The sequence below is a fragment of the Cucumis sativus genome, chromosome 2 (genome assembly GCF_000004075.3).
Source record: "Cucumis sativus cultivar 9930 chromosome 2, Cucumber_9930_V3, whole genome shotgun sequence".
In the NCBI taxonomy this organism is placed as follows: domain Eukaryota; kingdom Viridiplantae; phylum Streptophyta; class Magnoliopsida; order Cucurbitales; family Cucurbitaceae; genus Cucumis; species Cucumis sativus.
In genome coordinates this window covers 3,449,830-3,462,074 of record NC_026656.2, presented here as the reverse complement: position 1 = coordinate 3,462,074, position 12,245 = coordinate 3,449,830, and the positions used below count along the sequence as shown (strand labels likewise).

Sequence of the window (12,245 nt, the reverse complement as noted above, 5' to 3'; positions counted from 1 at the left end):
TGAATTTAGCAACAATTCATCTTTTAGTAGGTAAATAATTGGGAGCTACACTCTTGGAACATCAAGGGGATGTAGCTCAGATGGTAGAGCGCTCGCTTAGCATGCGAGAGGTACGGGGATCGATACCCCGCATCTCCAATGTGATACCCCGCATCTCCAATGTGCATTTTTAAAATTTCATCATGACAGCAATAAAATTACATAAAATATGAAAGGAGAAGTTAGTTGAAATATATGGGGATGTAGCTCAGATGGTAGAGCGCTCGCTTAGCATGCGAGAGGTACGGGGATCGATACCCCGCATCTCCAATTTATATTTTTTCTTACTTTTGATTGAGGCAAATTATGTTATTTGTCTTGGATTTAGATGAAAAAAATTAGTGGAGTTTGTTCAACCAAATGGGATGCAGCTGGTAGAACGCTGGCTTAGCATGCGAGAAATATGGCTCACAATACCCTACATCATGACTGACACTGACCCAAATGTAAGAGAAAAAGCTATGTTATTTGCAACAAATTTAGATAAAATATAAAGGGAGATTTTGATTACCATGTATGGGGATGTAGCTCAGATGGTAGAGCGCTCGCTTAGCATGCGAGAGGTACGGGGATCGATACCCCGCATCTCCATTTCTTTCTTTTTGTGGTCAACTTCGTTCACCAGGACACATAACTGATCCAAAAATCAAAAGAAATATATGTGGTCTGTGTCAAAATTTACGTTGTGGGAGAAAACAGAATATTATTAAAAAGTAGAAATTATTACATTGTGGCTCAAAGTTTGACGTTTTGATGAGGAAACTTTGTTCTTTACATGTAATATCATGTTCGTTCCCATTTACTTCTTCCTTATTCTTCTCGACTCTTGAGCCTCTGATCAATCTTCTTTTAGACTACAGAGAAACAACTCAATGGATCTTGAAGGCAAAGTTTTGTACTCAGCACGACACAGCAGTTCAAACTTCATTCTATCCTCTTCAGTTTGATTTCACCCGAGTTCCACAGCCGGTGACTAGTTTCAATAGAGTTTACGTATTACTAATCACGTCAGAGCACGTTGAGGTGGCTGAAAGTGCTGAACTTCATTTCATTTCAACAGATATTCTCAACAATATGCCTTGAACCAGACTCGAAGCCTGTATGTTACAACCCAATGATGAGGTAACTTCCCCCACAACATTAACAGTTACCCACTTGCACTCTGCCCAGGTGCTTTCTTGACGCTCTTTTCTCTCATCCACTGTCTGACATTCTCAACTTCTTCCCATCTTCCTTCCTCTGCCAACATATTTGACAACAATACATAATTACCAGAGTTCCATGGTTCAAGACTGATGAGCTCTTTCACTGCCATTTCTGCAAGTTTCAAGTTGCCATGGGTTCGGCAAGCACCAAGCACAGCTCCCCATAAAGTGGCATTTGGTTGCATTGGCATGCTTTTAATCAATTTATGAGCCTCCTCCACACACCCACCACGTCCCAAAAGATCAACCATACAACCAAAATGTTCGAGTTTTGGCTGGATTTCGTAATCCTCAGCCATTGAAGAAAATAGCTCTCGACCCTTCTCTAACAATCCCGAATGAACACAAGCAGTCAAGACAGCTACAAATGTTGCATCATTTGGCTTCAAGTACTCCTTTCGCATCTCCATAAAAAGGTCAATAGCAAACTCCCCCTTCCCATTTAAAGCAAAGCCCAAAATAATTGTATTCCAAGAGACGACGCTTTTGCAAGTCATTTTCTGAAATATGTTGTAAGCCTTTTCTATGTTACCACATTTACAGTAAAAATCAATGAGTGAATTCCCAACAGTCGTAATACCTACCAAATTTCCCTTAGAACTTGCATAAGAATGGATTCTTTGTCCAACTTCAAGAGCTCCCAAACGAGAACATACAGGCAACATTGTGACCACAGTAACCTCATCTGGTTTAAACCCATGTTCTTCCATTTGTTGAAAGAGTTCCAAAGCTTCAACATCACGCCTATTTTGAGCTAAACAGGAAATAATAGTGTTCCAAGAAACAAGACTACGTTCACTCATTTGTCTAAAGAGACACAGCCCAAAATCAACATTTCCCGTCTTGCAAAATCCACGAATCATCAAGTTCCAAACAACCACATCCCTGTGAGACATTTCATCAAACATCTTCCATGCATCCTCCATCTTCTCACAACAAACATACAACTCAACAACCCCAATACGAATAGACCCAAAACAGTAAAACCCACGACGAAAAACTTCAGAAATCACACACTGACCAAGACTATACTCACAGAGATTGGCACAGGATTTCAGCAACGGCGCAAAAGTGTACTGATCAGGAACAATCCTGTGATTCTTCATGGAGGAAAACAGGAGAAGGGATTGATGGAAGGGAACAGAGAGGGAGTGAGCTTTGATGATTGAATTGAATAGGAAGATGTTGGGGTTGTGAGATTGGGAAAAGAGGCGATCGGCATAGGCAATGCGGTTGAAAGAGGCGCAAACGGAGATGAAATGGGCGAGAATTTGGTTGGATTGATGGAGGCCATGGCGGAGGAAGTGGGCGTGGATTTGAGTGAGATGGGTTCGAGATTTGTGGCCGTGAAGAAGGCGTAGGATTCTCCGCTCGATCTCCATACAGTTCTTGCTCATGTTATCGAGGAGAGAAGAAGAAGAAGAAGAAGTGAACGAAGAGTATGAAAATTGGCGGGGAGTGGAATTATTTGAAATATATAGAATTTTGATATTAATGATTAATTCTTTTCGAACTTTGTAAGTTTAAGAAATTTGATAAAATGAAAAGGTTGATTTTTTTTAAATTTAAATCTCGATAATCGATCGGCTGAAATTAACTGAGAAAAACTATTTCAATGAATTTTCTAAAAAATGTTAATTCAAATGATTTCTCACATTTTATTTTCATCTCATTTTCTTTTCTTTTCTTTTCTTTTTTCCTTCTTAGACCATTCTAATTTTTGAAGTTGTTTGACCTTTGAGCTTGACTGACCATTCTAATTTCATCTTATTTGAAGTTACATGATATTTGAGTTTAGTTAAGTAGAAATGAATTATGAAGTCTAATTATTCCATGTTTGACCTATCAATTTCAACAATTAAGAGAGGCAATCGTTTAAAAATGTCACTTTCTCTTTCTGTTCATGTGCTCAAAAACAGATTGTTATGTAGCTGTTGGTAAGATTTTGGAAAGTGTTGGAACCCTCTCTTCTTGACCTGTAAATGTTGTTGATGTGACCCTTCTCCTTCATTGTCTCTTCATTTTAGGGTTCAATGAAGTTTCTTTCAAGGAAAAAAAAAGTGACAGTGAGTTATTGTCAATTCCCTAGTGTTTATCTTTTCTTAATCCATTTTTCCCATGCAAATTCTAACTTAGCCTCCATGGCATCAACCTGCCTTCTCATGAAATTTGTATCTATCAACTTAAGAATAAAACCTTCAACTCTAAACTCTTAAAAGGTTAAAAACCAAATAAAAAATCGACCTGAATTTTAACTTACTCGTACTCTATCATAGATAGGTTAGATGAATGACACACGAGATGATATTGATATTTAAGTTATATGAATATGTCAATCAAATATAGATATCAACGAATATTTGTAGGTTATTTTCTCGTGAGTGTTGATATTAGTATTTCTATTGACATAAGACCGAATAGATGGCAGTTTTTATGTTTTACCAACCACTATATATATATATATATAAAGTTTGAGATATCCATAATATTAAATATCCATGTCAAAACCTTTTCCTTGGTAAAATTGAGTATTCCATGATTAAATCAAATGAATTTGAAGGGGACATGTACCATTGAGTTAGGCTAACTTTTAATACCCCAAATCTCATTATTTAACATCACTCACTTTTTGCACCTCACAGGGGTGTTCACAGCCAATATTTGAAAAACCTAATATATTCTTTCTCATTTTTTGGATTAGGTTCATCTAAAATCTGCCTCAGCAACAAACTTCATCTCCAGACATCAAGAAACATTGTATACTAATAACATATTAATTTAATGTTACAGAAAAAGGCCAGATTATCTTTAAAAGATACAGCTTACAAGTCCAAGAAGCTGGGAAGCCCAAGTTCGTCTTCCCATGCACATCAGTTCAAATTATAGCAACTCCACATGGATCACAAGAGCAAAGCTCAAGCTTCGAGTTGAAGAAGATGAACCTGTAATCTTTTTAGAACTCAAGCACACAGTTGTACAACCTACGGAACATATCTTGTTTAATTAAGGTCGTAAAAGATGAACCTGTATAATTGTCACTTCTTGGATGAACGGAAGCCTCCAAATCCCATCATTGCTGCAACATCGGGATCTACTTCAGGTTCCTCTTCTGCAGCCTTCTCTTTCTACATTCCAGGAGAATAAACACAAGTGTAAGATGTGATCCCCACTTTTCATGATAGAAATTGTTGCCAAAATCGTGAGGTTATTATAGTACTAACCTTCTTTTCTTTCTTCCTTTCTCGACGCTCGCGCTTTCGTTGTTCTTCTTCTTGTTGCTGCTTTAGTATACGCTCTTCAAGATCTAAGGAAAAACGGAAGATAGCATCATTAAAAAAGAGAAACATAATTCTAAAACATGAAACACAGAATAGTGATAATAGCCAACGCTAGTATATTTTTGCAGTTAAAAGCATGGTGTCCTAGTGCCATTCATCAATGAAACTAGTATTGGGAGGGAAATCCTATCTTTTTCCCCTCATTAAAACTAACTCTGAATTCTTAAGCTTTACCTTGCTCTGTGAAGCTTCCTGGTGTTTTTCTCTTTTTAAGAACTTCAAACCGCTCTTGCACCTATTTCATATAAAGCTATTCAGTCTCTTGAACACTGAGATTTCACGAGCATTTACAATAATAGAGATGAGAAATAGTTTCATTTTTCTGACTATTTAGGGTGGTACCTGTTCGAGAGATGCCCGCTCTACCCGCATGGACATACCCAAGGCCCTCTGATCTACAACACAGAGTCAATAGAAAAGAAGGTAAAGAAAATACAAAACCTGAATATTCACCCACTTAATTGGCTAAAGATCTAGAAAAAGGGATAACATACGTTTCTTTCCATTGATGTGATCCAAGTAATTTGCAGAATCCTTGACGACACATTCACAAACAGAACAGTAATATCCAGCCTGAAAAATAATTCATTGATATAAAGAAGAAAATAAGCAATATGAGATCAAGTGCAATTTATATTTCATCGCAAAGCACCAAATGGGGGACACTCAATTCAAGAGCACATTAACCAAAACCATACATGCAAAGCCTCTCATTTATCCTCCAGTTTTTCTTCTCAAGTCAATAAGTTACACACTGTTAAATTTGGAATTACTCAATTGTTATTCAAGATTTAATTCCAGTAATTCTAAGAGAAAAGATGGTCAAATGTGATACCTGCTGGCTTAGAGGTGCAACTGGAGTGACAACCTGTACAAGATGAATTAAAGATCAAAAAAGAATGAAACAGGTCAGAATCATAAGACATTAAGCACATCAACTGAAACCTAAGATTGAGAAAATTATATTGACACGTGCAAGACGTACAAAGAAAATATTGTTCATAATGAGGTGATAGTCGATTGCCTTTAATCAAGTGTGATTCCCCAATTCATATATGAGTTCATCAAGACAGGCCTAATGGATATAACCTTTTATATGTATTTTCCATCACTATTAGCTGTAAGACAAACTATAAAGTGAATATACATAATAGTATTTCCCCATCATCATAAAAATGCCTTGCAGGGGAAATCTAACATGCTGGTTCACTACGTGCGGTACAGGAAATAATAAATAAGTCTTATATGTCAAAAAATAATGCCACAGAGAGCTTGAATCTACAGGAGCATCCATCCAGAGGCCACAGGTGAAAATCTGACAACCTAAAAGTTAACATGCTAAAGATTTTGAAAGTTAATGAAAAAATGAACAATTAGCAACTCAAGACAGCCTTAACTTCACCAGAGAAATACAGAAGAGAAGTGCAAATACAGTTTCAACATTAAAATGGCTAAAATACACATAAATTCAAGACGGGGAAAGAGAAATGGCCTGACTAACCTGGGTCTTTCCCAATCGGGACTCAAGATCTACCTCGTAATCTCTATGTTTCAATGGTTTTCTTTGCACTGGTGGACCTTTCACTGAAGAAAGTTGGCAAATTAAATCCTTCTGAACCCAAATCTACATAATCTAGTTTCTATAGCTACACGTGAACACAAGCAATTGCTCAACAAGAACTTGAAGAAAAGAAACACTTACATTTCGACTTAACCCTATCAACCTCCTGAAATACAGATAAAAGACGTCACAATCAGCAAAATTTGAAACATTTGAGGAACACTCATAAAGAATAAGCATTAAGATGACGATGAAAACGAGAATTTCCAAAAGCCCCAACCTGTTTTTCACGGTCACGAGCTCGTTCCAAATACTCCTCCCGATCAAATTTCCTTCTAAAGGTGTTATCAACTCCAGCTGCCTACATACAAGAAATCGACCAAATTACTTCCAAGTACAAACCTCACCAAAATCCAAAAAAAAAAAAAAAAACAAAGATTAATGATCATTCTTAATTATTTTTCTCAGAGGAATCTGCGTGAATAGAATATCAGTAAGTTAGGGTTTAAAACGAAAGACGAGACTATAACTTACAGTATTGCTGGTATGAGCCATCGCTGCCCAAAAAAACCTTGACCTAACTACCGAAACTCAGATGGGATTCTTCTGAAAAAAACAAATCCCAGAAAGAATCCAATAAGAAAGATAAGAAAGTAACATGAATTGATTCGAAAACAGAACAGCAAATGAGAGAAGGTGATGAAAGCGTGAAATCACATGTTAAGGTAGAGAAATAAGGTGATAGGACACACAGGGCGTTTGGTCTAGTGGTATGATTCTCGCTTCGGGTGCGAGAGGTCGTGAGTTCGATTCTCGCAACGCCCCCAATCGCCGGTCGGCTACCGGCGGCGTTTTCAGTTTCCCTTTTGGTCCCTGCAATTTCACTAGTGCGACGGCAGTGGTTCGACCCTGATTTTCTCGTTCTTTTTTTCCCTTTTCTTTTGCTTGAATTTGGTTCTCCCAAAAAAGGGTTTAGATAACTTTTCGTTAATATAGTTTTTAGTTTTAGTTTTGATTACTTTAAAATATTTATTTTGTCCCTTATTTAAAAAAATTAATTTACTTTATGCATTTTTTGAATATTTCAAAAAATAAGTTTTAAAAGTAAGATTTATTGTTTTTGTAAAAATGAGAAATGAAATAAATTCAACCCAATAAAAATAAAAAATGTACGAATAAACCTAATACACAATATATAGTTGATATACTACTAAAATACACTGGTCTACATTTGAGACACTTTAAAAATGTGTCATATCTACACAAACAAAAAAAATGTGTAATACATTTCAAAAATCATATTCTTAAATTGTTATTATTATAGTTTTAAATGACAAGACTGTTGAAAATATTTACAAATGTAGCAAAATATAACAATATATGTGTCTATCATGATACAAATAAGCACATATAGCTAATAGCATAGTCTATTGTAGTCTATCGATTGTGATATTTTGTTATATTTGTAAATAATTTAATTCAGTTTACTATATTTAAAATAAACAATTAATCTTAGCATCTATTATTTTAAATTAAATATATTTTAAACCATACAGATAGTTAACTAGCACATCCATATGTCACTCGAGTTATAAATAGAACATGCTATTATAACTTTTGTAAAGTTCCTAATTAAAATTGGTGATGTTTTCAATTACTATTCTTGTAGTTTTGAGAAAATCTTCAAAGAAAAAAATATTGGTATATCAATTAAATATGTTAATGATAATTAACTAATTATGTTAGTTGTATTTGCATATATTAAAAAGTAAAATAAGAATTTTACTTCAAAATTCAGTGAAATCCAACAAAATATCATTACTATAGTGAAAGGAAAAAAAATTGCTTAAAAAAGTAATTTAAATTCATCCAACAAATGATCGATTTGATTGTAATGTTCGTACTTTTAAATTTTAATTTTTGTTAACATAGTTTTAGTAAATATTAAATTTAGTTACTAATATTACTTCATATTAATTTACTTAATGAATTTCAATAAAAAAAAATTAACTTCATTGAAGATAACTAAAATTTAAATAAATTTCAAAATATAGAGATGAAAATGGTAATTTAACCAATACATTATCTATGATTAATTAAAATTCTCTATAAAATCGCCTCACATTCGTCGCACGAACACTGTTCCAGCCCAATTGCATTAGGGCTACAAAAACAAGCCCATAAAAGGCCCAAAAAGGGGTGGGTAGGTTGAGAAAAGGAAGCTTTTGGTGTGGGGTTGGGGTTTGATAAGAGGTTGACACTGAAAGAGATTTCTTCTGTACTTCTTGTTTGATGAGGTTTTTGTTTGGCATGAAAAGAAAATGATGGTTTTGGACCATGGGGGATTTGTTTCTCATCCCCTAAATAATATTTCCATCACCATCACCAATCATCTTTTTCTTTAGGGATGGTGAAATAAATATATATATATACATACATTGATAGATGTTGAAGAATATCTCGGTTTGATGATGTTGTATTCTTTTGGTGATTTGGCTTTAATCTTTGAGGCGTGTTGTTGATAGGATAGTTTTAAGATGCCTTTGCCCTTAATCTAAGCCTTTTCTTATGAACCCCTCAGTTGTTGGATGCTTTCGTCTTTTTTGGCTTTAATCAGCATGATTGTTTTAACAACTAACATGTAGTTTGACTCATACTTCCAGACTTTCCATTATGATAATAAGATTCATTTAACTTTTTTTATCGATTGGTTACGAATGTTACTATATTTATTTTTTCTTTGGTACAACAATTGTGATGATTGAGAATTGAATCTTCAATCTCAAATAAAAGAAAATATGTCAAACACAATTGAACTAAACTTGCTTTAAAACTAAATATTCCCATTAACGATAAAAATGATGAAAATCTAACATGATAATTCGTATATGCAGCAAATATTTCTTTTAAATTTACAAATTTATTAGATACACAATTGAAAGGTTATCACTCTATTAGACAATTTAACTTTATATTTAACGGATAAAACGTAGTTGGAAACCTATAAAGCCTTTTAAAAGGTTAAAATAACGCATTGAGGCAAACTTACAAACTCGATGTAATTTAACCTTTCAGATTTTTCAAACTTTGTTCATGTTTGAAAAGACGTTACAAAATAGAGATGATTAGTGCATTAACAGCCTCAACTTTACGATATCTCACACAACTCACCAACAAAATATTCAATGAACACCACAAGTTTCATGATTAAGAACAGATCCTTGGGCCCTATGAGGTGAGAAGTTAACACAATAGGAAATATAAAACTATGAAATGAAGCAAGCAAGAGAAGGCAATGAGATGCTACAAGAAATCACAATGATTGATATTGTTTGTTGAAGGCAGCCCCATGTGAGCATCTGAAAAAACCTACCTTCAACTTGTGGGAACCAAAGCATTAGAGTAAGAAATGTCTAGGAAAGTTGGTCATTTCAGATGTGTATGAAAAGAAAGAAACAAATACTTTTTTTAACTTCTTCCCACTTCCACCCTTTCACAAGGTAGACATCTACTAGTGGTAGAAAGTAGGTATTTCTCCCCCTCGACCTCGGGTTCGTCCCTAAAGATCGAAATCGACAACATCGGTTAGGATATTGCAAGATCGTAGTTGTGGTCCTGTGAGATCAATGGAGGTCCCCATTCTCCTGGAGTTATTATTTGCATTTCGCCTCCAAAGATGAAAATCAACAACATCAAGTTAGGACTCACTCTCACAAATAATCTTAACATTGAGGAGTGTTTGAGACCATATCTAAAGTCTCAAATTAATACGTTGGAGCTAAGGAATCTATGTTTTGGGTACATAGTTGTTTGGTCTGAAATTAAGAAACGTAACGGAGGGAGAGAGAACTAGGGGAAGATGAAATTCTTCAATAAACCTACAAATTTCAATAGCAAACACAACGAAAGTTGATAGAATTGAGTTATTTAACACCAACTTATGAAGTAGGTGGGTCAAAACACCTCCCAAATGATGTTTGATGAACATGATTCGATCAATGAGCTCGATCAATCGTGGTACACCTAAAAAACTCAAGTTCACCAAAAAAGATCAAAATCAACAACATTGGTTCAAACCTCCCTCTCCTCCACCACAACACGAATTTTCCGACATCAAAAGTTGTAGAGAATCAGGTCTTGATCGAGTGAGATCGATCAGTTAAGGCACCCTTAGAAAAACCGAGTTCACCATGAAAGATCAAAATCACATTGGTTTAGATCTCCCTCTCGACCACAAGTTTTATTTTTGACACAAAAGGATCAAGTTGTGGTCCTATAAGATCTATTAAGGTATGTGCAAACCGACCCAAAAGCTTAACATGTAAAAACAATCAAAGTCAAATGTTTCCATCACTCAACCACCACCTATCTCTTTCTCCTTTATGCTAACATCAAGGAAACATCATGGCCACAGAGAGATTAGGAACACAATCCACTGGGGTTAATTCATGGGAACATGACATATCCATATCCTTTTCCACCCTATTCCCAATTATTTTAACTGAGTTTCCTAATTCAGGCAAAAACAAAATCAAACTCCTAACTTTTCTCCAAAGTTTACCTTTATCCCCACAACCTTTTTTGAAACAAAAGAAATTTACTTTTGTTTCAAAAATGAAGATATAACAGTGGCAATTAGAACTGTGTAATGTTTACACACTTAGAAGTACCCTCCCAGAAAATTTTCCTTCAACAACTAAAATAAATTAACAGTGTAGACCCTACTTTATAAATAATACATCTACTGATCATATGATTCAACAATAATAAAGGGATCATGTACTAGGGACTAGGGCAACCCTAGAAGATTTCCATACACCCTCATACTCCCAAATGCATAGTTCGAACCAAAGCCCTAATAATGTGAAACTGTTGTCTCTCAGGGTTGGTCTTGGGGTGGGGAAAACCTCCCCGTAGATTATGGGACAGGGACATGCATAGTATATAAGGAGAGTAGGGTCAAGCGCAATAGTCTTCTACAGCTTAAACGCAAGCCGCAAAAAAGAAAAAGAACGTGAGTCTTTGTTTCTTTTCAGATGCAGTGGATATAAAAGTAGACTGCATAGATACAAGAAACCATAGTTGAAGTGAAAATATGAAAAATAGGCATGCCCTAGACAAGCGTCTAACGCCTAGCGTGCTATATCTTCTTAAAAGACGTGTGCCTACCCATACCTTACTTTGTGAGCGTCACCTTGAACAGGCAAGGCACTAGCTGCGGCTAGCGCCTTAGTGCATCTAGGAGAGCACTGAAGAGGGCTTTGTAAAACACCGTCTGTTACCCGATAATCGAAAATTAAAAAGAAAAAAGGGAAAGAAACTTACCTTAAATCTCTTTCAAGCATCCAGGCAACAATGTGAGGGAGGTAGAAAAAGAGGTCGGCTGGGCCACAGAAGATAAGAATGGCACCAAGAGAACATAAAGTTATCTCTTGCTGTTTGTCTGTAAATGAGTCATCCCCTTGTGGATCCGTAGGTTAACATGGGGCCTTCTTCTGTAGCCCTCACACAGCAATGTCCCATCAACATGTGAGCCATGGCCCTATAATTTGATCTCATTTCTCACTAACCAAAATCAACATTCTCTCTCATCATCATCATCAATCATCAATCATCAACCATCATCACTTTTTATTTTAGGTTTTTATCTTTCAACACAACCCCCATAAAAGTCACTAATAAATCACTCATCATCGCACAACCATAATAAAATGTAACAGATTCGAACACATTACAATCTTTTTTTCTTTCTTTATTTTTCTTGGATGCACTTTTATTTTTTGGCTGAAGTGGAAAAGGTAGTGGGAAATCTAAGAAGTTGTTCCCCAAGTTGCTTATAGAAAATAGCTTATGATGGCTATGGGGGTTAGGACTTGGAGACATTTGGAAATATTCTATAAAGTCTAGTGTCACAAGTGAAAAATTTAAGAATCTAAAATCCTTGTTGTCTCTTGGATCTGGCTTTAGGATGGGTGGAACCTCTTTGGAGATCAGTAGAGGTGGGCCATGAGCATAATGCAAAGAGTGTATTCTTTGATACCCAAGTTATTAAAAGAAAAAGAAAAAACAAGGATTCTAACTTTTTAGAACAAAATTCAATCA

The 12,245-nt window shown here is 35.4% G+C and overlaps 2 protein-coding genes and 4 non-coding genes across 9 annotated transcripts; 4 read left to right on the top strand and 2 right to left on the bottom strand.

The window, feature by feature from the left end:
* The first annotated feature begins 65 nt into the window (after positions 1-65).
* On the top strand, positions 66-138 carry TRNAA-AGC. Its single transcript has one exon. It is a non-coding gene; the product is annotated as a tRNA-Ala (tRNA).
* A 98-nt stretch (positions 139-236) lies between these two features.
* Positions 237-309, top strand: TRNAA-AGC. Its single transcript has one exon. It is a non-coding gene; the product is annotated as a tRNA-Ala (tRNA).
* A 214-nt stretch (positions 310-523) lies between these two features.
* LOC101220056 (pentatricopeptide repeat-containing protein At1g09190) lies at positions 524-2,725 on the bottom strand. 2 transcript variants are annotated; one of them, XM_004144767.3, is made up of 2 exons: positions 767-2,723; positions 524-673 (listed from the first exon to the last, which is right to left on the bottom strand). In XM_004144767.3, the coding sequence occupies exon 1, from the start codon at positions 2,639-2,641 to the stop codon at positions 1,187-1,189; it is 1,455 nt and encodes a 484-aa protein (XP_004144815.1). In that variant the 5' UTR covers positions 2,642-2,723; the 3' UTR covers positions 524-673; positions 767-1,186. The 2 variants fall into 2 exon arrangements, with proteins under 2 accessions (XP_004144815.1, XP_031737169.1); XM_031881309.1 differs by lacking the exon at positions 524-673 and having other exon boundaries at positions 707-1,744; positions 1,829-2,725.
* Positions 558-630, top strand: TRNAA-AGC. Its single transcript has one exon. It is a non-coding gene; the product is annotated as a tRNA-Ala (tRNA).
* Positions 2,726-3,904: 1,179 nt separating the features above from the next.
* LOC101206387 (zinc finger matrin-type protein 2) lies at positions 3,905-7,122 on the bottom strand. Of its 3 annotated transcripts, XM_031881310.1 has the most exons (12): positions 6,861-7,122; positions 6,678-6,749; positions 6,424-6,504; positions 6,285-6,309; positions 6,084-6,166; positions 5,418-5,450; positions 5,077-5,155; positions 4,925-4,977; positions 4,757-4,817; positions 4,466-4,548; positions 4,269-4,369; positions 3,905-4,186 (listed from the first exon to the last, which is right to left on the bottom strand). In XM_031881310.1, the coding sequence occupies exons 2-11, from the start codon at positions 6,696-6,698 to the stop codon at positions 4,280-4,282; spliced, it is 609 nt and encodes a 202-aa protein (XP_031737170.1). In that variant the 5' UTR covers positions 6,699-6,749; positions 6,861-7,122; the 3' UTR covers positions 3,905-4,186; positions 4,269-4,279. The 3 variants fall into 3 exon arrangements, with proteins under 3 accessions (XP_031737170.1, XP_011648855.1, XP_011648858.1); XM_011650553.2 differs by having other exon boundaries at positions 3,905-4,369; XM_011650556.2 differs by having other exon boundaries at positions 3,990-4,369; positions 6,896-7,113.
* Positions 6,897-6,968, top strand: TRNAP-CGG. Its single transcript has one exon. It is a non-coding gene; the product is annotated as a tRNA-Pro (tRNA).
* Positions 7,123-12,245: the final 5,123 nt, after the last annotated feature.